This window comes from Zeugodacus cucurbitae, chromosome 5 (assembly GCF_028554725.1).
Source record: "Zeugodacus cucurbitae isolate PBARC_wt_2022May chromosome 5, idZeuCucr1.2, whole genome shotgun sequence".
NCBI classification, from domain to species: domain Eukaryota; kingdom Metazoa; phylum Arthropoda; class Insecta; order Diptera; family Tephritidae; genus Zeugodacus; species Zeugodacus cucurbitae.
This window is the reverse complement of record NC_071670.1, coordinates 58,242,549-58,268,830: the sequence shown is the minus strand read 5'-3', so window position 1 is coordinate 58,268,830 and position 26,282 is coordinate 58,242,549. Positions and strand designations below refer to the sequence as shown.

At 36.7% G+C, this 26,282-nt stretch overlaps 12 protein-coding genes across 12 annotated transcripts; all 12 read right to left on the bottom strand.

Annotated features, from left to right (window-relative positions):
- Window positions 1-48: 48 nt before the first annotated feature.
- Window positions 49-965, bottom strand: LOC128919724 (uncharacterized oxidoreductase TM_0325-like). Its single transcript, XM_011180719.3, has one exon. The coding sequence runs from the start codon at window positions 928-930 to the stop codon at window positions 163-165; it is 768 nt and encodes a 255-aa protein (XP_011179021.1). The 5' UTR covers window positions 931-965; the 3' UTR covers window positions 49-162.
- A 4,881-nt stretch (window positions 966-5,846) lies between these two features.
- LOC105210008 (uncharacterized oxidoreductase TM_0325) lies at window positions 5,847-6,710 on the bottom strand. The gene has a single exon (XM_029038899.2). The coding sequence runs from the start codon at window positions 6,660-6,662 to the stop codon at window positions 5,901-5,903; it is 762 nt and encodes a 253-aa protein (XP_028894732.2). The 5' UTR covers window positions 6,663-6,710; the 3' UTR covers window positions 5,847-5,900.
- Window positions 6,711-7,030: 320 nt separating this feature from the next.
- LOC128919725 (uncharacterized oxidoreductase TM_0325-like) lies at window positions 7,031-7,908 on the bottom strand. Its single transcript, XM_011180718.3, has one exon. It carries the CDS (start codon window positions 7,840-7,842, stop codon window positions 7,075-7,077), a length of 768 nt encoding a protein of 255 aa, XP_011179020.1. The 5' UTR covers window positions 7,843-7,908; the 3' UTR covers window positions 7,031-7,074.
- Window positions 7,909-9,516: 1,608 nt separating this feature from the next.
- LOC128919770 (uncharacterized oxidoreductase TM_0325-like) lies at window positions 9,517-10,420 on the bottom strand. The gene has a single exon (XM_054231367.1). The coding sequence runs from the start codon at window positions 10,346-10,348 to the stop codon at window positions 9,581-9,583; it is 768 nt and encodes a 255-aa protein (XP_054087342.1). The 5' UTR covers window positions 10,349-10,420; the 3' UTR covers window positions 9,517-9,580.
- A 256-nt stretch (window positions 10,421-10,676) lies between these two features.
- Window positions 10,677-11,696, bottom strand: LOC105220570 (uncharacterized oxidoreductase TM_0325-like). The gene has a single exon (XM_011197016.3). It carries the CDS (start codon window positions 11,570-11,572, stop codon window positions 10,805-10,807), a length of 768 nt encoding a protein of 255 aa, XP_011195318.2. The 5' UTR covers window positions 11,573-11,696; the 3' UTR covers window positions 10,677-10,804.
- An 855-nt stretch (window positions 11,697-12,551) lies between these two features.
- On the bottom strand, window positions 12,552-13,438 carry LOC105210046 (uncharacterized oxidoreductase TM_0325). Its single transcript, XM_029038898.2, has one exon. It carries the CDS (start codon window positions 13,367-13,369, stop codon window positions 12,602-12,604), a length of 768 nt encoding a protein of 255 aa, XP_028894731.2. The 5' UTR covers window positions 13,370-13,438; the 3' UTR covers window positions 12,552-12,601.
- A 2,246-nt stretch (window positions 13,439-15,684) lies between these two features.
- LOC105210047 (3-oxoacyl-[acyl-carrier-protein] reductase FabG) lies at window positions 15,685-16,614 on the bottom strand. Its single transcript, XM_029038896.2, has one exon. It carries the CDS (start codon window positions 16,474-16,476, stop codon window positions 15,709-15,711), a length of 768 nt encoding a protein of 255 aa, XP_028894729.1. The 5' UTR covers window positions 16,477-16,614; the 3' UTR covers window positions 15,685-15,708.
- Window positions 16,615-17,645: 1,031 nt separating this feature from the next.
- On the bottom strand, window positions 17,646-18,525 carry LOC105210006 (uncharacterized oxidoreductase TM_0325). Its single transcript, XM_011180717.3, has one exon. The coding sequence runs from the start codon at window positions 18,473-18,475 to the stop codon at window positions 17,708-17,710; it is 768 nt and encodes a 255-aa protein (XP_011179019.1). The 5' UTR covers window positions 18,476-18,525; the 3' UTR covers window positions 17,646-17,707.
- Window positions 18,526-19,912: 1,387 nt separating this feature from the next.
- Window positions 19,913-20,815, bottom strand: LOC105210005 (uncharacterized oxidoreductase TM_0325). Its single transcript, XM_011180716.3, has one exon. The coding sequence runs from the start codon at window positions 20,767-20,769 to the stop codon at window positions 20,002-20,004; it is 768 nt and encodes a 255-aa protein (XP_011179018.1). The 5' UTR covers window positions 20,770-20,815; the 3' UTR covers window positions 19,913-20,001.
- A 1,091-nt stretch (window positions 20,816-21,906) lies between these two features.
- Window positions 21,907-22,888, bottom strand: LOC105210004 (3-oxoacyl-[acyl-carrier-protein] reductase FabG-like). The gene has a single exon (XM_011180715.3). The coding sequence runs from the start codon at window positions 22,734-22,736 to the stop codon at window positions 21,969-21,971; it is 768 nt and encodes a 255-aa protein (XP_011179017.1). The 5' UTR covers window positions 22,737-22,888; the 3' UTR covers window positions 21,907-21,968.
- A 91-nt stretch (window positions 22,889-22,979) lies between these two features.
- Window positions 22,980-23,959, bottom strand: LOC105210011 (uncharacterized oxidoreductase TM_0325-like). Its single transcript, XM_011180721.3, has one exon. It carries the CDS (start codon window positions 23,900-23,902, stop codon window positions 23,135-23,137), a length of 768 nt encoding a protein of 255 aa, XP_011179023.1. The 5' UTR covers window positions 23,903-23,959; the 3' UTR covers window positions 22,980-23,134.
- Window positions 23,957-25,337, bottom strand: LOC105210009 (3-oxoacyl-[acyl-carrier-protein] reductase FabG). Its single transcript, XM_054230569.1, has 2 exons — window positions 25,102-25,337; window positions 23,957-25,045 (listed from the first exon to the last, which is right to left on the bottom strand). Exon 2 carries the CDS (start codon window positions 25,032-25,034, stop codon window positions 24,267-24,269), a length of 768 nt encoding a protein of 255 aa, XP_054086544.1. The 5' UTR covers window positions 25,035-25,045; window positions 25,102-25,337; the 3' UTR covers window positions 23,957-24,266.
- Between the last annotated feature and the right edge of the window lie 945 nt (window positions 25,338-26,282).

The following is a 26,282-nucleotide window of genomic DNA, read 5'->3' as shown; positions in this document are numbered from 1 at the left end:
TTCCCCTAAGAACTTTTCAATTTTGTTAAAAAAAGAGATATAACGGTATTCAATATTTTCAAAATATATATTCAACAGATCAAACAATTCACTAAATATTTATTGTAAAATAATTTATAACATTTTTTACTAAGAGTATTTCAAGTAAGTATTTAAAGGCACTCAACGTGGACACATCGCCTGCTTGCCGCCATCAATGGGCACAGTGGCACCGGTGATGAAAGACGCCTCCGAACTGGCCAAAAAGGCAATGGTGTCGGCCACTTCTTCGGGCTTGCCGACGCGTCCGAGCGCGTGCGACTCCTTGGCACGTCGCATGTAGTCCACATAGTCCGCCTCAGTCATTCCACTGCGTGCATGAATATCCGTCACCACTACACCGGGATTCACGGCATTCACACGCACATTCTTCGACGCCAAATCCAAGGCGATGCATCTGGTGAACTGATCCACTGCGGCCTTGGAGGTGCAGTAGCTTGAGGTGTTGGGGAAGGTGCGCAAACCAGCGACACTCGAGACATTCACAATGTTACCTTGCGTCTTGATGAGATGCGGCGCTGCCAATTTGGTGAGTAGGAAGATGGAACGCACATTCGTATTGAATAACGAGTCAAATTGCTCGACGCCTATGTCCAAAATGCTGCCGTAAGCCAAAATGCCCGCATTATTCACCAAAACATCCAATTGACCGAATTTCTCCACTGTCGAGTTGATGATGCGTTCGGCATCCACGGTGACATCGGCGGCTATGAGTAGTAGTTCCGCATTGGGATTGGCTGCTTTGCAAGCTGCTTCGGTGGATTTCAAATTGGCGACATTGCGTCCGACGAGCGCCACTTTAGCGCCACGTTTGGCGAATCCCTCGGCGGTGGCGGCACCAAGGCCCGAACTCGCGCCTGTTACAATCACAACTTTACCGGCGAAACTCATTGCAACGACTGTGTAAAGTGGGTCAGTGCTTGAACTATTTAAGTGCGTTGGTGGTGAAGGCGTGCGATTTTTATTCTCTCGTTTTTTAGTGTTTTTCCTATACTCAAGTTGTGATAAGATAGACAGATAATGGCATTCATTGCGCCCGTGAATGTCAAACACATTCGGGTGGGCTGTAGCGCGTGCATAGGAGTACGAGAGTGGCTTATCAATTTCTAGGTATGCGATGGAAATGGAACGATTTCCTTATAAATATTAGATAGTAATGATTTGTAGTTAGTTTGTATTATGTGATGTAATAAAATGAATGAAGTGTTTAGATAAAACCCCGCAAGAAATTCGATTATCAGCGCCAATAATCTCAAGGTCAACTGAATATCAAATTTGTTAGTTTGGGTTAGGTTAGGGAAGGCCTGGTGGGGAATGACTTTTTGGATTTCGCTCGTCGTAAGCGAAGATTTCTCTAGACACGCTAACCCAATTTTGAGGGTTAAGCTTCCAAGTGATTAACTGTTCCCTCTCAGCAAGTAATAATACACTTTCGAGCAAATTTTCGTCTTGAAAAAATATATTAGAAGGCCCATTAGGCATACGGGGGCGAATTAAAAGTTGAAGAACTCTCTGTTTATCGGTTCAGTAACACAAATATATTCGGAAGTTAATAATAAACTTTGTTTTCCTGCTGGGTTTCCACCCACTTCACTAAGTAATCTCTATACTAGTGACTTTTTATCGTCCTAAAGCAACAATTTATTCAAATCAAACAATCTTAATAAGCGACACGCGTGTTCTTTTTGCCTTTCAATTTCTTCCAATGTATGCTCCAGTAACATGTTGCACTGTTTCGAAAAGTTTTGAACTTAAGGCAGTAGTCTGCTTTACAGCCTTCAAAAAATCGATTTTTTTGTTTTGTTTTAAATCTCTTCCAAAACTATCCAAGAATATGTCTTTAAAATTCCAGAGGCCAAGTCGATATATTTTCGAAGCTAGAGCAGTTTTAGTGGCCGAGCGTCGAGCAGGTGCGACTGCTAAGGCAGACTTTAAAGCGCGTTTTCTCGAGTTTCCATTTTCACAAGTGTTAGAAAACGGTACCGGCGATAGCAAAAATAATATATGTCCGATCGAAAAAAACCAAAGTGATCTAGCTTCAGTATTAAATTATTTTCTATTTGAACTAAAGAAGTTGGACAAAAGTTTTATTTAAACTACTTGTTTTGCAACTTAAAGTCAATTTTTTTTTCTTAAAAAAGTTAATTTTTTTTTCAAACTTCGAAACAATTTGGAATTTTATAACTTCTTCGGTATTTCATTGGTTCATAAAGAAAAGAAACTTATAAAAATTCAAAAAAAATTGGTTCGACTGTTTCAGATGCATCGCACGACCTCCATCACCGGCACCGATTTACAAGTACAGACTCCAGGCGCTCTAGAAAAATACTTACAACTTTGAAAAAATTTCAATATTTTTTAATAATAAATATTGTTTTTTAAGCCTTAAATATAGTACACTATCGTCTTAAAATTCCGTTTACAGCAATCATTTCCTTCCCTTTCAAAAAAAATTGCTAAAATAACGCCTTTTTTCGGCTTCTAAAGCAGCCTTAACGGATGTTTAAAACGGCTGAAACTGATATATTATAGATATAAGTTATATATAGAAAAAATTATTCAAATACATGTTCGTCTGTTCACGTAAGCGTAGCTTCGCAGTGGGGAGTAGTCGCTGTGTTTTACAAATGTTTCAAAAAGGGGCGGGATTTCTTATCTCAGAAATCCCTGAAATTAAGTCAACAAAGCTGAAAATTGGTACAGACCCTCCCATAGGCCCTTATAGTATATCACATATATTTTCTAGTTTCTGGTCAAAAATCAAGTATAGAATTTGTAGTCCAAGTTTTGTATAATAAATTTTCACCGGCACCCGGAAATATTTCACCCGAACTGAATTCTTTCAAATGTCGTGAGTATATAACAACCGGCATATAACGTTTGTATAACATTTCACGTGTGGTTTGAATCGAACAAAACGTTATCTTTATATTGAGAGATTTAGAAAAACACTCATTCAAGTTTCTGAAATACATATATACACAGTTATTGTATACTTGTATATATACACAGTATATATACTTGTGTACGCATGTACGATTTTGTAGAAATTACACAGTAATTATTGCGCTTTGTGAATGAAGCTAATTATATTATCGACTACGTACGTGTCTTCCGAAGACACATGTACATATGTATGTACTCCAACGAACAGGGTGCGGCATCTGCAATGTCGTTATGTAAACTATAAATAATTTTGATTTGATTGATTGAAGTAGTGAAGTTTCGGAAGTGATTTTCTAAATTCCGTACCGACCAACTAATCACCTAAAACGAAGAACATTGTCCGATATCCGATGAACCATGCCAATCAGGTCTACGTAACCGGAGCGGATCCGGATTTTTATCCGGCCAAGAGCTGTCAACTTGGCAATATCACCTAAAACCATCGGTTTAGTTGATGCCTAAGATATTAATTAGGTACGCGACATCTCTGTGAAATGTGGGTACCGAAATATTACAACTTTCTTTTTGAAACGAATTCTTCGGATATGGTCCTTATGGAACTCTTACACTTCTCAGTTCACTGAAATAAGGCTCAGCGAAGTATTGTATCGAACAACTTCGTTTTACGTTACAAAAATATGGTTACTGACTAAATCTGGACGCAAGATTCTCAAATAATTTCCTGGCGACTTCAAACTGAAGGTTAGTTGACACCTAAGATATTAATTTGGTATCTATGTGAAAAGTGAGTACCGAAATATTTCCACTTTTCGATCGAACCGCATCTTTGGAACCGATCCTTATGAACCACATACACTCCATACACTTTTCACATCTCAACAGAATGGTCACTGAAATAAGGCTCAGTGAAGGATCGTTCATTTAACAAAAATTGTTTCGATAAATTGTATAATCGTTAAACATGAATAATAAATATTTCATTCAGAAATTTTTTTTTTCAAAACATTTTATCTAAACTTATAAGAACTCTTTTAAATATCTCAATTATATATATTGCCAATCAGTCGCGATTTACCAGTAGTAATAAAAATATTAATCAATAATCAGCTTGTGATATCGTTTTAAGTTTAATCGATAAATAATCGAAGCAGTAAACTCAGCAGTCATACCCCTTATTTATTATATGTGTATTCCATCATTGCTAATCAAACATAGGTGTATACTTGAGTATAAGTGCCACCGTGTACTACTACATATAGTATGATAATTGACATGTTTGGAGAGTGGGGGATAGTGGCTTGCTCCATTGTTTGACAATAAAAACATTTATAATAATACAATATATAATTTGATATTCGTGTATATATAGTATATAAATGAATGAAAGGTATTTAATTGCATGTTAGAAGTGTTATTTATTTATTTATAATAAGGTCTGTTGATATAGACCTTAAGCAGATGTGTGCGGCTTGCACTAAGCCACAAGTTTCTAAATACATAAACGCCATATATTTTAAGGTAACATCTACCTGATATTAATCTCATTACATATTTAGATGCGGTTTACTTAAAGGAGATGAAAATATATATATAGTATAATTACATAACAAGCTCTTTTCCAACGGCTTTATGAGATTTGAGATATATTTTTTACTTCAAACACGCAAACTGAGTGAAGAGCTCTGCTTCTTGATTAACACGCAATCGGGCTACTATATAATACAAAGCTTTGAGCACAACTTAGCATGGCTTGGAAATTCTTAATTTATGCATTAATTAATTTTTTTTTCAATTCATCCATCAATCAAATATGAATTAAACCAAGAACAGGTTTTTGTATTGTCTAGTCCCCGAAGTAGATACAACATAATTACATTTACTTGGGATGCTATATCAATTTTGATATATGGCAACAATAGCGGGAATATGTTAGATCCAAAAAACAATCTATAGTTTTTTAAAACCAAAAATCGATAGTTTTCCAAAAATAATGCTAAAACAGACAAATTTTAAAGTAACTGAATGAATATGTCGTATAGTCCATGTTAATCATAATTTTATTTCGGATATTTACGATCCTTTTGAAGTTCACACCCTTTTCACTGTCCTTATTTCTCATTTCTGTCTTTAGACGCAATCATAACTCATATCTTAGATACTCCTGCCAACCACGAAAAGTACGTAGGGTTGAGGATTGTCGTCAGTAGTTATTTAAATTCACCTCTGATGCTTCCTCATGAGTCATGAAGCTTCGTCACGAAACTAAAAATTATTATCAGAACCCTTTCCATTTGAAAAATAAGCATTATAGATTAGGTTGGGAAAAGCTCATTCTTTCCCTAAAACTTTACTTACAAAAACATCAAATGGTTTGGAAGCATAAGATAAGATAAGACAAAGTGTTGTAGAAGCCAATCAAGTCATGCGAAAATTAAAATATTTGAAGTGCCCACTTATGTATGATTAGGGACGGATCTAGAAATTGAAGAAGGTTTGGAAACCTAAGTATTTATGTATGTATATATGTAGGTTTATGCTTATTATTATTAAATTTTCAACGATTACGCCTGGTTGTGAAATTGTTATGATAATTTGAACGGATAACTTAACTTCATGAATAAATCAATAGCATAACACAACACTGTTAGATCTTAACTACTAGATTGAAATAATAACGCACTCAGAATAAAAAAAAAATAATTTAGGAAAACATGTTTACACAAGGAACGCAACCCCAACTGACCAAATGTTACTTTGACAAAAGTATTTTCATCAAAATTCAATAGTCAGAGGAAGAGAATCGGTTTTAAAACCAAATGTTGCCTACATTTAGGCACATATTAGATTAGACTATTATATTACAATGTCGATTTCCCTATATACTAGTAAAATATTAACAGTTATTATTTATTAATTGATTTTAGATTTATTTAGAACGATAATTCAAACAGCACTTAACGCGGACACAAAGCATGTTTGCCACCGTCAATGGGTAGAGTCGCTCCCGTTATAAAACTCGATTGATCGCTAGCGAAGAAAATTATAGCATCGACAACTTCCTTCGGCTCACCGACACGTTCCATTGGATATGTTGTCTTAGAATGTTTGTAATGTGCGATACGTTCTTCAGGCGTAAAATTCCGATGAATATTGGTAATAATGGATCCTGGATTAACAGAATTTACACGCACACCTTTCGAAGCCCACTCCAAAGCTATACATCTGGTGAATTGATCAAGTGCACCTTTGGACATACAATAGACAGAACCACCAGGGAATGAACGTAGTCCTGCTAAACTGGAGACATTCACGATATTACCCTGGGTTTTGATTAAATGTGGTGCGGCGTATTTAGTTATAAGGAAGACCGAACGCAAGTTTGTATTTAAAACTCGATCAAATTGTTCGACATTTATATCCAATAAATTTCCAGTCTCCAAAATTCCCGCATTATTGACCAGCACATCCAGCTGTCCGAATCTTTCAATTGTTGAATTAATAATGCGTTCCGCATCCACTGTGACATCAGCTGTGATGGGGAGTAGTTCGGCTTTACCGTTGGCTGCTTTACAGGCAGCCTCTGTAGCTTTCAAATTAGCTACATTTCGTCCGACGAGCACCACTTTGGAACCATATTTGGCAAAGGCTTCAGCTGCTGAGGCTCCAATGCCTGAACTCGCTCCAGTCACAAGTACAACTTTGCCGTCTAAATTCATGATGTTCTAAACGATATCACGACGTTAAATGCACTGTACTGCTTGGGTAACGCTAATATTTATAGTTTGTACTTTGTTATTTCTCGTCTAATAACTTCGTTTATGCAAATATTTATTTTTTTAATTATTTGTTTTTTGTTTAAACATTTTATTGAAAGTCTAACAATGCAATAAGATCTATTTAATATTAGATAAGCTCAAGATTATGGATAGGTAGTTGATAGTAATATGTTAATAGACTGGTAGAACTGTTGTGATTTTCAAGTGGATTTGATTACAAGATTCTAACAAGGCCTGAACCTTACGACTTGCATTTGTACCCAATACTGGGTCCGAAACTTAAAGACCCAATCTTAAAAGACCAAGTATAATTTTGACAATAATAATATTATTTATTTATAAACTGTATGAGTTAAAGAGGACACATTGCATGTTTGCCACCATCGATGGGTAGAGTTGCTCCCGTTATAAAGCTAGAACTGTCACTAGCAAAGAAAATAATAGCATCGGTCACTTCTTTCGGTTCTCCAACACGCCCAAGTGGGTGCGTATCCTTCGCACTTTCGAAAAAGTCGTCGAGTTCTTTCGGTGATAAACCAAGACGTCTATGTATGTCGGTCACTATAACACCAGGATTAACAGAATTTACACGCACTTTTTTCGGCGCCAAGTCCAAAGCGAAGCATCTTGTGAATTGATCAAGCGCTGCCTTTGAGGCGCAATAGGTGGAAACATCGCGTATTGAACGCAGACCTGCGACGCTAGAGACATTCACGATATTACCCTGAGTTTTAATCAAGTGTGGTGCGGCGTATTTCGTCAAAAGGAAGACCGAACGCAAATTTGTATTCATAATACGATCAAATTGACCGACATCAATATCTAAAATATTGCCGACTTCAAAAATACCCGCATTATTCACCAGCACATCCAGCTGTCCGAATCTTTCAATTGTTGAGCTTATAATGCGTTCCGCATCCACTGTGACATCAGCAGTGATGGAGAGTAGTTCGGCTTTACTGTTGGCTGCTCTACAGGCGGCTTCTGCAGCTTTGAGATTTTCTACATTTCGTCCGACAAGCACCACTTTAGAGCCTTGTTTGGCAAAGGCTTCAGCTGCTGAGGCTCCAATGCCTGAACTTGCTCCAGTCACGATTACTACTTTGCCGACTAAACTCATGACGAACTTTTCTTCTGCACGTTGAAAGTGAAACTAAATTTGGATACCGAAAATACCAGCCACAAAACTTAATAACGTCTTGTTTGTGTTTTGTGTAGTGTTGTCGTTTTATATTAATTTGGATTAAGTATTTTATTTTTTGTAAATTTTTTTTGGGTATTTTTTTTGTGCTGATTCTTGAATTTGGCAATTTTCTGCCAAATCAAAAAGATATATCTTCATAATTAAATGATATTATTTTACCAATTTTATCTGACAAAAGGCAGCCAATAGAATGGTGAACAACGCATAATAAGCTGATTTTACCACAATCTTAATTTTACTATTAAATAAAAATGAAAAAAGTCCCCAAAATTTTCGACACATTTTTATCTCAATATTTTACAACGCCTTGGCAACACTGTTGGTGAGTATCTATTTAATCTTCATTAAATTCGGCTATTTACCTATTGTTGAAGATAATACCACACAAATATTTAAAGTAATTATTTACTTTAGACGATCACAGCTAAGTGAGTAGACGTGTGAATATCTTTCGACGAGAAGTTATTTCGGAGTCCAGTGCTGGCAAAAGCTAAAAGCTAAAGCCGAACATGTTATGTTAGATATGTGTGAGCTTAGTGGAAGTGAACTGATTTCAAAGATTTTTTAGCATTAGGCTACCCACTTAAAATCATTAAGATATCTAGTACAATGATATCTTCGGTATTAAGTACAACTTCAACACATGAGAAATTATGGTTTAATTTTTAAATTTTTTTAGATTATCAAGGATCAGACATCAATACAGAAATTCACTGCAGTATTTGTTATATTTCGATATCCTCCTAAGGGCTTGGCTTGTAAATTTTAGGAAGTAAAATTTTGTCGACTATGGTCATATTAAATGAGACCTAAAAAAGTTCTCGAAACTAAATACCAAAAAAATCTCTCCTCGAAAGATAACAAAAAAAATAATAACAAAATATGTTTTGCACTCATTAATGCAAGTTCACCGCTAGTAGTTAATGCATAATGAGACTACCATGAAATAAGATAAGATAAGCACAAATGGTAGGCAAACTTGTCGGCGCATAAATAAAAAAAATAAGTTTTTCAAGTGCCCGCTTATGTATTTATAAATATAGCGTTGCAACAAACAATGTCAGATAGATTATGGATCTAGGAAATCTACAAAATTGAAGAGGGCTTAGTTGAAAATATATATAAATTTTTTTTTTTAATTCTAATCGATTTCGTCATGTTGTGAAATTGCGACATTGTTATGTAGGCACTACATAGACGACTTTGATCTGAATGTTCAATCGATATTGATCGTTTATTGTTTTACAGACTGACTCGGCGACCGATTGGTGTTTACGCACGTTTTAGACAACTTTCACCCGGCATTTAGCGGACTGACGAATGGACTCCGGTATGTAATCGGCGATGAAATCAGTCCTCTAGCGTTTGTTAAGTACTAGATTGTACTCTGCCGTTTGAATTTTTTAAAAATTGAAACCAAAGCCTTTTCATTTGGAAAAATTAGGTTGATGATATGATCTGGCCTCGGGCCCTTCGTTTGTGGACTATAACCATGACCAAGAAAAGTTGATCCCTACATTTTGGCATAATATAATATCGATTTCCATTGCATAAACAAGTCTGCTTTATTAATATTAATTACAAGTAATATAATTTGTTAGGTTTAAAAAATATTTATTCAAAAAAATTAAAAAAAAAAAAAATCTAAACAAAATTAACGTGGACACACGGCATGTTTGCCACCGTCGATGGGCAGAGTTGCACCAGTTATAAAGCTCGATTGATTACTAGCTAAGAATACAATCGCATCGGCAACTTCATTTGGTTCTCCAACACGTCCAAGCGGATGTGCATCCTTAGCGTGTAGGAAAAAATCGTCAGCTTTGTCCTGCGATAAGCCAGCATTTTTAAGAATATCGGTTACAATAACGCCAGGATTAACAGAATTTACACGCACATTATGCGGCGCCAAATCCAAAGCGATACATCTGGTGAATTGATCTAGTGCTGCCTTCGAGGTGCAATATGAAGAAATCTCGTATATGGAACGCGTACCCGCGACGCTGGAGACATTCACGATATTTCCTTGAGACTTGACCAAATGTGGTGCGGCGTATTTGGTTAGAAGGAAGACCGAACGCAAATTTGTATTTAAAACGCGATCAAATTGATCGACATCAATTTCCAAAATATTGCCACCCTCAAATATACCGGCATTATTAACCAAAACATCCAATTGCCCGAATTTTTCTATTGTTGAGTTTATTATACGCTCCGCATCCACTGTGACATCGGCAGTGATGGCGAGCAGTTCTGCATTGCTATTGGCTGCTTTACATGCAGCTTCAGTAGCTTTTAAATTCGCTACATTTCGTCCGACAAGCACCACTTTAGAGCCTTGTTTGGCAAAGGCCACAGCTGTTGCGGCTCCAATACCTGAACTTGCTCCTGTCACAATAACAACTTTGCCGACTAAACTCATTGCGATCTATTCGTATTCACAGTGAAAGTGAAACTAAATTTGAATATCGAACGTATTTGTTATTTCAATTATATTAGACACTGTGCTGCTTGCACCAATATATTTAATCTTACTCTCTCAACTGCGATTTATCTGTTACGCTATCGATACGTGCCTCTTTCAATCAATGATTAATGCCAGTGCATTTTGAACTTGACCGCATAATCTGTTGATGAGTTACTGATATAACTGAATTGGTATTTTTAGATATCTACACCTAACATTATCTTTCGTGACTCGACAAAAAATATTAGACCAAATAAGCTCAATAAAATAACAACAGTATGTGTATATTTTTAAGGGTCTATTGACTACCGATGGATAGACTGACACTTAATTTTAATATATATTTTGTAATTGCTGTGAGAAATATACATATATACATTGTATATTTATATAAAGCATTTTTATGAACACTTAACGAGGACACATTGCATGTTTGCCACCATCGATGGGCAGAGTTGCTGCCGTTATAAAGCTTGATTTATCGCTAGCGAAGAAAATTATAGCATCGGCCACTTCACTCGGTTCTCCGATACGACCTAGCGCATGCGTCTTCTTACAACGTTCATAATATTCCTTGATTCCTTCCGGTGTCAAACCACGACGTCTATGAATATCCGTTGCAATAACGCCGGGGTTGACAGAATTTACACGCACATTATGCGGCGCCAAATCCAAAGCGATACATCTGGTGAATTGATCGAGTGCTGCCTTCGATGCGCAATATGTGGAAATTCCAGGAAATGCACGTATTCCTGTAACACTGGAGACATTCACAATATTACCTTGACTCTTGATCAAATGTGGTGCGGCGTATTTCGTCAAAAGGAAGACCGCACGCACGTTCGTATTGAAAATACGATCAAATTGATCGACATCAATATCCAAAATACCACCAACTTCAAAAATGCCCGCATTGTTGACCAGCACATCCAATTGTCCGAATCTTTCAATTGTTGAATTGATAATGCGTTCCGCATCCACAGCGACATCAGCAGTGATCGAGAGTAGTTCGGCTTTGCTGTTGGCTGCTCTACAGGCGGCTTCTGCAGCTTTGAGATTTTCTACATTTCGTCCGACAAGCACCACTTTAGAACCTTCTTTGGCAAAGGCCTCAGCTGCTGAGGCTCCAATGCCTGAACTTGCTCCAGTCACAATTACAACTTTACCGACTAAACTCATGTTGTTCCAAACGATATCACGACGCTGAATGAACTGAATTGCCTGAGTTATACTAACATTTATACAATGTTACAAGTTCTAAACAAAGTATGTTAGAAGCTCTATCATTCTTAATCACTACTAATAATTAAATATCAAAATTGCGTGCGCTATAAATATATGTATATGATTAAATAAAGGTGAGAGAGCAGAGACATGAGCGCTTTTTCCAAACTTAATTTTTTTTCTACAAAAGTAAGGAAATGCTAAGTTCGGGTGTAACCGAAATTTTTATGAACTCGCTATTTAGAGTGTCCAAAGGTATGAAAACATATTCAAGCATTGGTAAAAATTTATTACAATAGTTCTACGGGGACTTGACCTACATTAAAAAAAAATTATCCATAGAACGCTCTTCGTATCTGATTATTCTTCTATATATTGAATTTCACTTGCATTTTGCGCCATTGACCATGTGGGAGTAGCAATGTAATTCCTAACCCGTTTAGTTTTAGGTGTTACAAACAACCGTGGGACAAAACTAGTATACCCTATGCAAAATGTTGCGAGAGTATAAAAATGTATTATATCAATGCGTAAATTTAGATTCATATATACATACATATGTAAGTTTGTCCACAGTGACTTTGCGATTTTTTTGAATTTTGTTATTCACACATTTTCGCATTGAAACTACTTATACACAACAATATTTACATTTTGTACTCACTATTATGCTGTTTTCTAATAAAAGCTGGTAGTCTCTCAGAGTGAGAGAGCAATGTCACAGAGTACATATTCATACATATCAACATATTTATGTATAACGAAGTGTACTTGTTTATTTTGTATGTAATAGTTTGCACGATCATCTAGGAATATGATTTTGTCTGTATGAGACACTCAAATTACAACCGGCCGTTTTAGAAACTTTTATAAACTGCAGTCGCATTAAAGTCGCTCATTAAATTTCCGCATCAAATCAATATTGAGACACATATTAATTTGAAGAACATTATTTTATTCACATTAATATACAAATATACAAAACTAACGTGGACACATGGCATGTCTGCCACCATCGATCGGCAGAGTTGCGCCCGTTATAAAGCTTGAACTGTCACTAGCTAGGAAAATAATCGCATCGGCAACTTCCTGCGCCTCGCCAACGCGACCCAGTGCATGCGTAGTGCTATGATGCGCCAAAAATTTAGCATAGTCCTCCGCCGACATGCCAAGATTTTTATGGAATTGTGTCACAATCACACCAGGATTTACGGCATTCACACGCACATTCTTCGGTGCCAAATCCAAGGCAATGCATCTGGTGAATTGATCAAGTGCTGCTTTTGAGGTGCAATAGACCGAAAGATTGGGGAATGAACGCAATCCCACCAGGCTGGAGACATTCACGATATTCCCTTGTGTCTTGATCAGATGTGGTGCGGCGTATTTGGTTAGAAGAAAGACCGAACGCACGTTTATATTCATAAGGCGATCAAATTCTTCGACGTCTACGTCCAAGATTGAACCCGTTCCACCCACACCGGCGTTATTCACCAACACATTCAATTGTCCGAATCTTTCAATGGTTGAGTTTATAATCTTCTCAGCGTCTGTGGTTACATCAGCGGCGATGATTAGTAGCTCCGCTTTGCTGTTAGCTGCTTTACAGACCGCTTCAGTAGCTTTTAGATTTTCTACATTACGTCCTACTAGCACTACTTTAGCGCCTTGTTTGGCAAAGGCTTCAGCTGCTGAGGCTCCAATGCCGGAACTTGCTCCTGTCACAATTACAACTTTACCGGCTAAACTCATGGCGATCTATTCAAACTCACGGCGTTGAATAAACTGAACTGCAGTGTCACTACAATATATACAGTTTGTATACACTTAATTGTGCTTATTAGTTTTCTATTGTTTCATTTTCTGGTGAAATGGCTCTCAGAGATAAAGCGCAATGTCAAGAGTATGCTTTGCACATACGATGTTGGTTCAATAAGTTCTTGGCACACAAAAGTAATGCAAAAATGTTGGGAAAAATTGTGATTAATTTCTTTATATGGTCTGCTTTTAGCTCGATATATCTGAAAAGGTCTACTGAAGGTCCACTAAGTGGGTCTTCGTGATATCTTTTATTATTGGACTAAAATTAATGCGCGGTTACTGACTTTTTCATTTTTGAATACAAAAGGACGCTGTATTGGACTAAATTTGGAGTATACAGTGGATGAGGCAGCAGTTCGTAACCGTAGTCACCGATCGAAATTAATTTTTTAATTTCTTCTAAAACAACATCTTACGTTACCCGCCCTCGTTAGGAGTATTATCTTATTTGTGTGGTATTAGGCATGCTAGTTTATCGAATTGGCTCTCAAGTGCTATTAATACTCAAATTACAACCGGCTTTCACAGAAACTTCCATTATCTTGAATGTAACTGAATATTATATTATTACCTTAAGCAGTAATACATGTCAAATTTTGTGAAGATACCAAGTCAAATGCGAAAATTTTCAATACAAGCCTTGATTCCGATCGTTCAGTTTGTATGGCAGCTATATGCTATAGTGAACCGATCTGAACAATTTTTTCGGAGATTAAATTATTCCTATGAGCAATAACTCACACCAAATATCGAGGAGATATGTAGTAAATTGATTCCGATCGTTCAGTTTGTATGGCAGCTATATGATATAGTGGTCCGATATCGGCAGTTCCGACAAATGAGCAGCTTCTTGAAGATAAAATAACATCTGCAAAATTTCAAAACGATATCTTAAAAACTGAATGACTAGTTCGTATATATACAGACGGACAGACAGACGGACATGGCTAAATCGACTCAGCTCAACATACTGATCATTTATATATATACTTTATAGGGTCTCCGACGCTTCCTTCTGGGTGTTACAAACATCGTGACAAACTTAATATACCCTATCTGTTCAGGGTATAATTAGATTCAACAGACTCTTAACTTATTATTACATGGAAGGAGGAGTACGTATATAGGAACAGCACAACGTTTTACATTAGTACTTATCATGACATATTGCTCAGTGTGTTCTATTATTGTGATAAGAAATACTTTGTTGGAAATCAAGAAGACTAAGTTTTTCTACGAGGTTTAAGTGATTAACTTTATCGAACACTTTATTAAAATCGGTATAATTGAACACCAAAACCCATTGATATAGTAGGAAGGTTCATAAATATCTAAGAAATATGTTACTTTTATAAACTCTTCCGTGTTAGGAACATGAATAGAGAAGTGGAAATAGTTAGTCGATCTCTGATAATAGTTACCAAAACTTTAGATATTGCTATTGCCTATAGCTTTGCAATTTCTTTGTATTCTAAATTGGATGACCTTGATCCAAATTTATATAAAGGGATTATAAAAGACCGTATCGAAGTTGAAAGAAATTGAACTTGATTAAGGGAAGAATTAAATAACTTTGTTGAAGGGAAGTGGTTATACTTAGTACAAGTTTCAAGACAACAAGAAGGAAGGAAGGAAGGCTGTTGCAACTCTAGATTCTATTTGGGAGAAGAAAACCAAATTAATGTCATCGAAGTCGTTTAACGGAAAGGCCAAGAAACGAGCTGTTTCACAGGGTTGAACCATAGGGAAAGGGTAATTGATGGCTGGATAGGAGATTGGTGTCACGAGATGACTCTGAGCACTTGGGGTATCGATTTTTATGTCGGGGTCTAATCTGCATATTTAGATCTTAAATCAGCTATAGTATCCAGAACAAAGTTAGCGAGTGACACTCTGGTTTCACGAGGCATCTCGTTTTCTTGTTCTTCATTGAAAATTTAATCGTTTAAGTGTTTAATGTCTTAATGTTCCAGGGAGGTTTTAAGCCAAAAACTGCAAGAATAATTTCGAAGAAGCGCAAACTACTTGGAGGGGCAATCGTTATGTTTCTTAACTGGGACATGTATAGCTAGGGAGATGACAATAGAGGATAACTGTTATGTTACGAAATGCAGTATTCTGACAGGAGTCTACGTTCTTCTAATGATATGATAGTTCTAAATTTTATAGCAGACGGAAATTTAGAAAGGCACAATTATTTTAAAACAAACTTTTTATTAATTTATATATATATTTATTTATATGTAAATATGTACATCACATTAAATAAATTAACGTGGACACATGGCATGTTTGCCACCATCGACGGACAGAGTTGCGCCCGTTATAAAACTCGAACTGTCACTAGCTAGGAAAACAATCGCATCGGCAACTTCCTTTGGCAGGCCGACGCGACCCATTGCATGTGTAGACTTCGAATGCTCCAAGTATTTAGCATAGTCCTCCGCCGACATGCCCAGATTTTTATGGAATTGTGTCACAATCACACCGGGATTTACGACATTCACACGCACATTCTGGGGCGCCAAATCCAAAGCGATACATCTGGTGAATTGATCCACTGCTGCTTTCGATGTGCAATAGACCGAAAGATTAGGGAATGAACGCAAACCAACGACACTGGAGACATTCACGACATTCCCTTGTGTCTTGATCAGATGTGGCGCCGCGTATTTTGTTAGAAGGAAGACCGAACGTACGTTTATATTCATAATGCGATCAAATTGATCGACGTCGATATCCAAAATTGAACCGGTTTCACCCACACCGGCGCTGTTGACCAACACATTCAATTTTCCGAATCTTTCAATAGTTGAATTTATTATCTTCTCGGCGTTAGTTGTTATGTCAGCGGCGATATTTAGCAGCTCCACTTTGCTATTGGCTGCTTTGCAAGCCGCTTCAGTAGACTTCAGATTTTCTACATTTCGTCCCACGATCACCACCTTGGATCCTTGTTTGGCAAAAGCCTCCGCAGTCGCGGCTCCAATGCCTGAGCTTGCGCCCGAAACAATAACTACTTTACCAGCTAAACTCATGGTGATCTGTTCGAACTCAGGGCGTTGAAACAACTAAGTTGGTGTGGAAAATTTACCGGTAAATTCTATAAATGCATTCTGCGGCTATTTCGCAACCAATAATGCAATATCATTTAGCCATAATTGATAAGATAAATAGTAAGCTGTTGCACTCGAATGCCATACATATGAACAATTTAGACAGCTGCACTTGAAATAGATTTCTTTAAATAAATATTTATGATTATTATTTGCAATTCCGCGTTTTCAATGCAAAATATATACATACATATGTTGGACTACGCAAATTTTCAAATTAGTAGATTCTGCTCGGAGTATTCACAAGTTGCGTATAAAAGTAGAGTGGTAATGTATCTTACTCTCTCTAAAATCTAAAGAAATAATATACTCAAAGAGGGAAATTTTATTGTTTATTATCTCTCAATCTCAATCTCTCTAAAATATCGAAATGCTGACTAAAGTAGACGAAAGCTTTTTCGAATTATTTTTTCTTCCTTGTGAAATTAGCTGGTTGAAAAGATTTGCTTCTCATCAATCTGAATTCTCAGCTAACGCTCTCAGTGTATAGCTTTGGAAAAGTGTGTTACTTCCTAAAAAGATGACATGATACCAAAGATACATGATCTTTGCTTCCACTGGTGAATAATCATGAAAAGTCAAAGAGCGTTTACTTTCCAACATTTTTTTTTTGAAATGTAATAAATATATGTAGGTAGAGTTTGATCTCGAATAGTGAAGAATATACAGTGAATATCTAGGAATAGTGAAGAATATACAAATAAAAAGAAATTACCAGCAAAATGTTAACTTCATAGGTGAGAGGCCTACATTACTGACAAATATTAAGCAAATTATAATATAATATAGCCAGGACACATAAGATGATAGCATTTTTTCTAATTTTGGAAATATTCTATGCCTATCGTGCATTTCCTGTTGATACAAATCTGTAACTGTTGTTTAGATACTCTCGGAAAACTCAGAATTGTCCCTCGAATGCTAACTGGACTTGACTACGAAGTAACAAATTGAGAGAGATTAGTTACTGTTAATTGGTGATGAAGTGATCTCGAAATAACGAAACATAGTACTTATCAGTGAAGTACTTATCAAGTGAGGCGAACAGAAGGGATATTTATCAATCCAATGACTGGCGAAAAAGTAACATCTTCACGTATTGAATATTTTATATTTTATTTTTTTTTTATAATAATTTTATTTTAATTAACAATCAACGAGGACACAATAAATGTTTGCCACCGTCGATGGGCATAGTCGCACCCGTTATAAAGCTCGATAGATCACTAGCTAAGAAAATTATAGCATCGGTCACTTCCCTTGTTGTGCCTACACGACCGAGAGCATGTGTCTGCTTACAACGTTCCAGGTATTTAGGAAATTCCTCCGCAGACATGCCTGAACGGCGTTGAATATCGGTAATAATTACGCCGGGATTAACAGCGTTTACACGGACATTATTCGGCGCCAAATCCAAGGCGATGCATCTGGTAAATTGGTTCACTGCTGCTTTGGATGTACAATAGACCGAAGCACCAGGGAATGAACGCAATCCTGCGACACTGGAGACATTCACGATATTACCCTGGGATTTGATCAGATGCGGTGCGGCGTATTTAGTTAGAAGGAAGACTGAACGCACATTTGTATTGAAAACATCATCGAATTGCTCAACGTCTATATCCAGAATGTGACCAGTTGCGCCTATACCAGCATTATTGACCAGCACATCCAATTGTCCGAATCCTTCGATTGTTGAGCTTATAATGCGTTCCGCATCCACAGTCACATCAGCAATGACGGACAGCAGTTTGACTTTACTGTTGGCTGCCTTACAGGCAGCTTCTGTAGATTTTAAATTTTCTGCATTTCGTCCTACGATCACCACTTTGGATCCTTGTTTAGCAAAAGCCTCTGCAGTCGCAGCTCCAATGCCTGAACTAGCGCCCGTTACAATAACAACTTTGCCAGCTAAACTCATGGCGAACTATTCGTATTTCCGTCGTTGAATAAACTGAACTGCAGTAGCATCATGATATTAACTATATATATGCACTGAGAAGTGTTTTTTCCCCAAGTAGCCTACTAAAAACTTCAAGATAATTAGCTCTCAGAGATAAAGAACAAAGTTTAAAGTGTGCATTTGTAATAAGTTAATTAATAAGCTATGTGTGAACGTATGAATACCTCTACGTGGGCGGTCCAATAAGTTTTTAGTCTACTGAAGAAAAGTCGAAATGTTATCTCGATACACTTGAGGCAGTGTTGCTTGGACCCGTTGAAGGAAATGAGATTCTCAAATTTTTCTCTAACATTCAACTTAAGCTTTATATAAATCGATTTGACGAATCAGAATAGTAGTGCTTTGTGAACATTCTCTGAGTATTCGATGTAGACTTCACGTTCTGAATTCCAGAAAACAGTAGCCATCTACGTTTTGGTTGATAGCGAAATCTTCGTCTCAAACTCTTTTGGATTACGAGTAAGCAAGGTGGTACACAACGATGAAGCGGTCTCATGATTGGGTGATTGTCTCATCTATCCTGCCCAACTTAATATGTGTTCTACCGAAATTATACTTCACTTTTTCTAAAATCCGCAGAATCAAAGCTATTTTGGAACCAGCATTAAAAACAACAATAATTTTAGCCTCATACTTTGGACTGCGTAGGCAATTGAAAAGTAAAGTCCGAATCAAAATCAAACTCTACAAGTCGCTCATTATTCCCGTTATCATTTCTGGTACCGAAGCATAGACGATGAGACAGCACTAGGAGTTTTCTAGAAAAAGGTTTTGCGGAATATTTATGATCATTCGAACATTGGCATCGTCGAATGCAGCAGACAATGGCTATACGAGTTATACGGTGATATTGACATAGTCCAGCGAATAAAAAGACGTTGGCAGGGTCATGTTGTCCGAATGGATGAAAGCACTGCAGCTTTGAGAGTGTTCGATGTGGTACCCGCTTATGGAAGTAGAGGATGAAGAGGATGAAGACCTCCACTGCGTTGGAAAGATCAGATGAAGATAAATTGCAAGAAAAAGACACCAATGGTGGACTATTATTGATTTAGCTATAATCGCGTAACCTTTAGGGGCAATGCCGTACTAACTGGTAGGTATTTGACTCCAAGAATACCATTTACTAAAGAGTGTTGGTGAAGATGTGGATAGCTGTGCTGCGACCGAAGTTTAGTCGGACTTCTTGATGTTGCTGGAAGTTTTCGGGCCAAGTAGAACCGAAATTGTGGAAGTTACTTCATATGCTTCTTATATTGGAGGCCTCATTGTGTAGTTATACATCAGGGGAAATCAAAACGCTGCCTGCGACTGTCCGAAGTTCGGATGTTCTGGCTGAGGTGAGGTCTTCTGCTGTTAAATTTAATTCATCACGGACAAAAAGAAAATCACATATCAATTTTAAACCATATTTTTTACTAATTTATTTAATATCTATGTTTTTTCACATTTTTTTTTTTTTTAAATCACATATGAATGTAAAATTAACGAGGACACATGGCATGTTTGCCACCATCGATTGGGAGAGTTGCGCCCGTTATAAAGCTCGAACTGTCGCTTGCAAAGTAAAGAATGGCATCGGCAACTTCCTTTGGCTCACCGACACGACCCAATGCATGTGTAGACTTCGAATGCTCCAAGTACTTAGCATAGTCCTCCGCGGACATGCCAAGACGTTTATGGAATTCTGTCACGATCACACCAGGATTTACGGCATTCACACGCACATTCTTCGGTGCCAAATCCAAGGCAATGCATCTGGTGAATTGATCAAGTGCTGCTTTTGAGGTGCAATAGACCGAAGCACCAGGGAATGAACGCAAACCAGCGACACTGGAGACATTCACGATATTACCCTGGGTTTTGATCAAATGTGGCGCGGCGTATTTGGTTAGTAGGAATACCGAACGTACGTTTATATTCATAATACGATCAAATTGATCGACGTCGATATCCAAGATAGAACCCATTTCACCCACACCGGCATTATTCACCAACACATCCAATTGTCCGAATCGTTCAATTGTTGAGTTGATAATCTTCTCCGCATTTGTTGTTACATCAGCGGCGATGACTAGTAGCTCCACTTTGCTATTGGCTGCTTTACAAGCCGCTTCAGTAGCTTTCAGATTTGCTTCATTACGTCCGACGATCACCACTTTGGATCCCTGCTTGGCAAAGGACTCAGCTGCTGAGGCTCCAATGCCTGAACTTGCTCCCGTAACAATAACTACTTTACCGGCTAAACTCATGGTGATCTATACGTACTCACGGCGTTGAATCAACTGAATGGGTGAGTGAAAATCCCGCTATTTATATAAATACATTGTAGTGCTATTTCACCACTAATAATTCAATATCATTTGGCTATACAAAGTAGATAAGATAAATGTGTAGTAAGCGGGTACGCACAAGCACCCGTACAACAATACATATAAGAAACTATTTGGACAGTAGCACTTGAAACAGATTTCTGAAGATATATATTCATGATAGGTACAATTCTGCGATTTTGATGTAAAATATATTTCAAATAGAGTATCCAAATTTTCAATTTTTTTTTTGCTGCGCGCAAATAATTCGCAAACACCATACAAAAATAGAGAGTGTAATATATCTGCTCTCTATAAAACGCAAACATATAACATACTCAAAGCAGCGAAGTATTGTTGTTTAAGTTCTCTCTCAAAGGTAGAGGAAAGCTTTTTGTGAATTTATCTTTTTGAAAAAATTTCCCAGCTCTCATCAATCAATATGAATTCTCAGCTTATTTTCTTAGTATATATTTTTGAGAAAGAAGAGACTTCTATCTGTGGAGATTATCGAAAGATCAGAGAATTATTAGTTTACTCTCAAATATTTATTTTGAAAATCAAATATTTTGATTTACGTGGATAGAGTAACATATTCAAAGTTTTGTTTTATAATTTTGTATATTTTAAGTTTGATCTCCACTACGAATGATTAACCCTAGTAATAGAGTAGATAGTATTAGAAGCTACCAATGAAATGATGACTTAACTTTATCCCAAGGATGCTTTCCTTCCTTCTAATACATAGAATTGTACCTTAAATGCCTATTGGACTAAAGAAAATTATAGTGTCTGTTAAAAAGTATAAAAATGAAGGACGCAGTCCTCTGCAGTTATCAATTCAACCATTTCTTATTGTACATTGGCCAAAGGCGAAGTGATCTCGATAGGATTCAAAACAGTCGGAACACATAAACGAAACGAGACGCGAGTTTTAACAGATGTGAAACTATCAATTAGACAGCATACCTCAAAATTAATTTAAGAATCTTTTCTACTGTTGCAATAACAAATCTGAAAGCTAATGGTATTCCGAATATAATATACATTTTTAGGAAGAAAATTAAACTCAACTCATGTATTGAATATATTTATTTATATTTTTGTTATAAATACATAAATATCATTTATTTTGGCAATCAACGCGGGCACATTGCATGTTTGCCACCGTCGATGGGCAGAGTCGCGCCCGTTATAAAGCTTGATTGATCGCTAGCAAAGAAAATAATGGCATCAGCCACTTCTTTTGCTTCTCCAACACGACCCAGGGCATGTGTCTCCTTACAACGTTCCAGGTATTTAGCATAGTCCTCCGCAGACATGCCTAAACGCCGATGAATATCGGTAATAATCACACCAGGATTTACGGCATTCACACGCACATTCTTCGGTGCCAAATCCAACGCAATGCATCTGGTAAATTGATCAAGTGCTGCTTTTGAGGTGCAATAGACCGAAACACCAGGAAACGAACGCAAACCTGCGACACTGGAGACATTCACGATATTACCCTGAGTCTTGATCAGATGTGGTGCGGCGTATTTAGTTAGAAGGAAAACTGAGCGTAAATTTGTATTTAAAACATCATCGAATTGTTTAACGTCTATATCCAGTATGTGGCCTGCTGAGGGTATACCGGCGTTATTTACCAAAACATCCAATTGGCCGAATTTTTCAATAGTTGAGTTTATAATGCGTTCCGCATCCACTGTGACATCTGCAGTGATGGAGAGCAGTTCAGCTTTGTTGTTGGCTGCTCTACAGGCTACTTCAGTTGCCTTTAAATTCGCTACATTTCGTCCTACGAGCACCACTTTAGAGCCTAGCTTGGCAAACGCCTCAGCCGTTGCAGCTCCAATGCCCGAACTTGCTCCCGTCACAATAACAACTTTACCAACTAAACTCATTGCGGTCTGTACGTACACACAGCTTTGAATCGACTAAATTGATTTTTTACCAACAGTTACATTTGAGTTTGCTATTTCAACACCAATCACTCAATATCACCTAGCTTATAAATAATAAATACTTACATACATATTTACATATGTATAACTTATAAATATAATTTTTTTCGATAAGATAATTAATGTGAGAGAATAATACTGTCATTAAGTGTTTAATGGGACTTCAAAACGCAAACGTACATATACATATATGTATGTATGTATATTTTATTTAAATTATTTTCGAATGCTTATATAATATACATGTACATATATATTAATAATTTTTGATTATATAAACAAATATTAATAATACCATTTATTTAAAACGGTATTTATTTATTTTTTTACACACTTCATTAACGTGGACACACGGCATGCTTGCCCCCGTCGATGGGCAGAGTTGCGCCCGTTATAAAACTGGAGCTGTCACTAGCTAAGAAAATGATGGCGTCAGCCACTTCGTTTGTCACTCCAGTGCGACCTAGCGGATAAGTCTCCTTGGATTTTTCCAAATGAGCTGCGTATTCTTCTACCGTCATACCGTTACGTATTCCAATGTCTGTTGCTACCGCACCAGGATTTACGGCATTCACACGCACATTCTTCGATGCCAAATCTAAGGCAATGCATCTGGTGAATTGATCAAGTGCTGCTTTGGAGACGCAATAGACAGACACATCCTTAAACGAACGCAGTCCAGCAAGACTGGATACATTCACAATATTTCCTTGGCTCTTCACCAGATGTGGTGCGGCGTATTTTGTTAAAAGGAAGACCGAACGCAAATTTGTATTTAAAATTCTATCAAATTGATCTACGTCAACGTCCAGTATGTTGCCCGTTTCAAAAATGCCAGCATTATTGACTAAAACATCCAATTGCCCGAATTTTTGAATTGTGCTGTCAATAATATACTCAGCTTTCTCCGTTACATCAGCAATGAGAATCAGTTGTTCGGCATCCTTGTTGGCTAGTCGGCAGGCTGCTGCAGACGAGCGTAACTTTGCTTCATTGCGTCCGACTAGAACGACTTTTGCACCCAATTTGGCAAAATACTCTGCTGTTGTAGCACCAATACCTGTACTTGCACCGGTCACAATTACAACTTTGCCAGCTAAACTCATTTTGTTGAATTCAAATCGAAAGCGAAAACTAAACTAAGAATTTGGCTAGGCGGGTTAGGTTATAAATAAATCGTATTTTTAATATAAATGTCTGTATGTAGCGATATCAGTTATTCGTATTTTTAATATAAATGTCTGTATGTAGCGATATCAGTTATTCTGAGCTTTTTTTATGAAAACAATTATAAAGATTTTTTGATAAGATATTGCTAATGAAATGTTTACAAACATACTAAAGCATTTAAGCACCTTATATTTTAATTAAACAGCTATTTATTTATGTAATCTAAAAAAATATAGTTTAATTTAAACCTTTTAAAGTGTATTTGTTCAAAGTAATAATTCCATATAACTTGAATTAATCTTAACGCGGACACATGACATGTCTACCACCATCAATTGGCAGTATAGCACCAGTAATGAAGCTAGCAGCATCACTGGCCAAGAATGCAATGGATTCGGCTACTTCGTTGGGTTTACCAACACGCCCCAAAGCATGTGTCTGCTTGCCATGTTCCAAATGTTTGGCATACGCTTCCTCCGACATGCCACCGCGGCGATGTATGTCGGTAATAATCAAACCGGGATTTACGGAATTTACGCGCACATTTTTTGCCGCTAAATCTAGTGCTATACACTTGGTAAATTGGTCTAAGCCCGCTTTAGACACACAATAGCTCGAGCCATTTGGAAATGCACGTGTACCAGCCAAACTGGAAACATTCACAATATTGCCTTGACTCTGCACCAGATAAGGTGCCGCCAATTTGGTTAAGACAAATACAGCACGTAGATTTGTATTCATTATTTGATCAAATTGCTCTACATCAATGTCCAGTATATTACCACAGGCTAATATGCCAGCATTATTCACTAGTATATCCAATTTGCCAAATTTCGCAATAGTTTCATTGATTATGCGTTCTGCATCAATTGTTATATCGGCTTTGATGGTTAACAATTCCGCCTTCTCATTTGCGGCTTTGCATGCTGCTTCAGTTGTTTTGAGATTTGTCTCATTGCGTCCAACGAGCACCACTTTTGCATGCAGTTTTGCAAAGAGTTCTGCGGTCGCGGCACCAATACCAGAACTTGCGCCGGTGACAATAACTACTTTATCGGAAAAATCCATGTTGAAGTTAACTGAAAAGAATGTCATTAAATATCCTAAACAAATTGATTGCAAATAATTCACGTACCTTTTTGGGGTTTTCAGTTCCACTCTAAAGATCACAAAAACACAAGTCACTATCAATATTTTTACAGCGCATACTCAATTTACTTCTCTCGAAGATTGTTTAATAGTGTATAGCGCTACCAGATAATTGTTATTAATTTATGTACGCGAGGGATTTTTGAAGTAGGCAGATGTATAGCAAAATTGTTAATTATATTAATTATATACGTGTGTTTTTTGCATATATTTTTGAAAAATCGTTTGAAAAAATTTTATACAAAATATGTACACTATATATTTTAACGATAGCATGATCAATAACTTAAAACTATAAATGACTAGAATTGAATAAAAATGAATAGACATGAATATAAACTTTTCCCATAAGCATTTGTTTCTCAATGGCCGGACTATTTCTAATATTACAAACAAAAGTATGTAGATATGTACTGCAACCATCGTTTTGTATGTATCTATTTGTGTGTTAACTGAGCCGATGATATGATTAGAATAAAATCTTACCTTCTATAAAATACTATATGTGATAAGTTTTAACATCCGATATATCTTTACTTAGTACATACATATGTATATGGACTTCCTTTCTGCTTCAAAACACATACAAAATTGCCTTTAAGGAAACTCCTTGATATTTTAATATTACAACGCACACTAATTTACACAATTACACACAATCCACCAATTACAACAAATCCACTTATAACACAAACGTAAATTATAGTTAACTGAACTTTTCATTTAAAAAACTACAGCACTATAGCTTCACTTTTATTTCAACCAGATTCCTTTTACATCTATTTAACCGGCATTTCGAATTATCCTTTAATTGACATTTACAGCATTGCCACATGTATTTTATTACTAATAAAATAATTTGGAAATACAAAAACTTGCAACCAAAATTTAAACAAATAATCGACTTTCGTGTAGTAAAATTTAAACTTCAAAGAAATATAATATAATATAGTTCAATTTATCTTTATACCACTTTCTATTGTGCTAAAATTGTGAAAATTACTTTTTGTAAAATTGGCATCACTAATGATTTGACGTTGCTTTAAGTCATCAATTTTTTCATTTACATTTTCTCACTTCCTTATTTTGCCGGTAATATTTGACAGTTTCCTTTATTTTCGCGCTTCCGGTTGGCTTCTGTAGTTCTCGGTGCAATTAAAGTTGCGG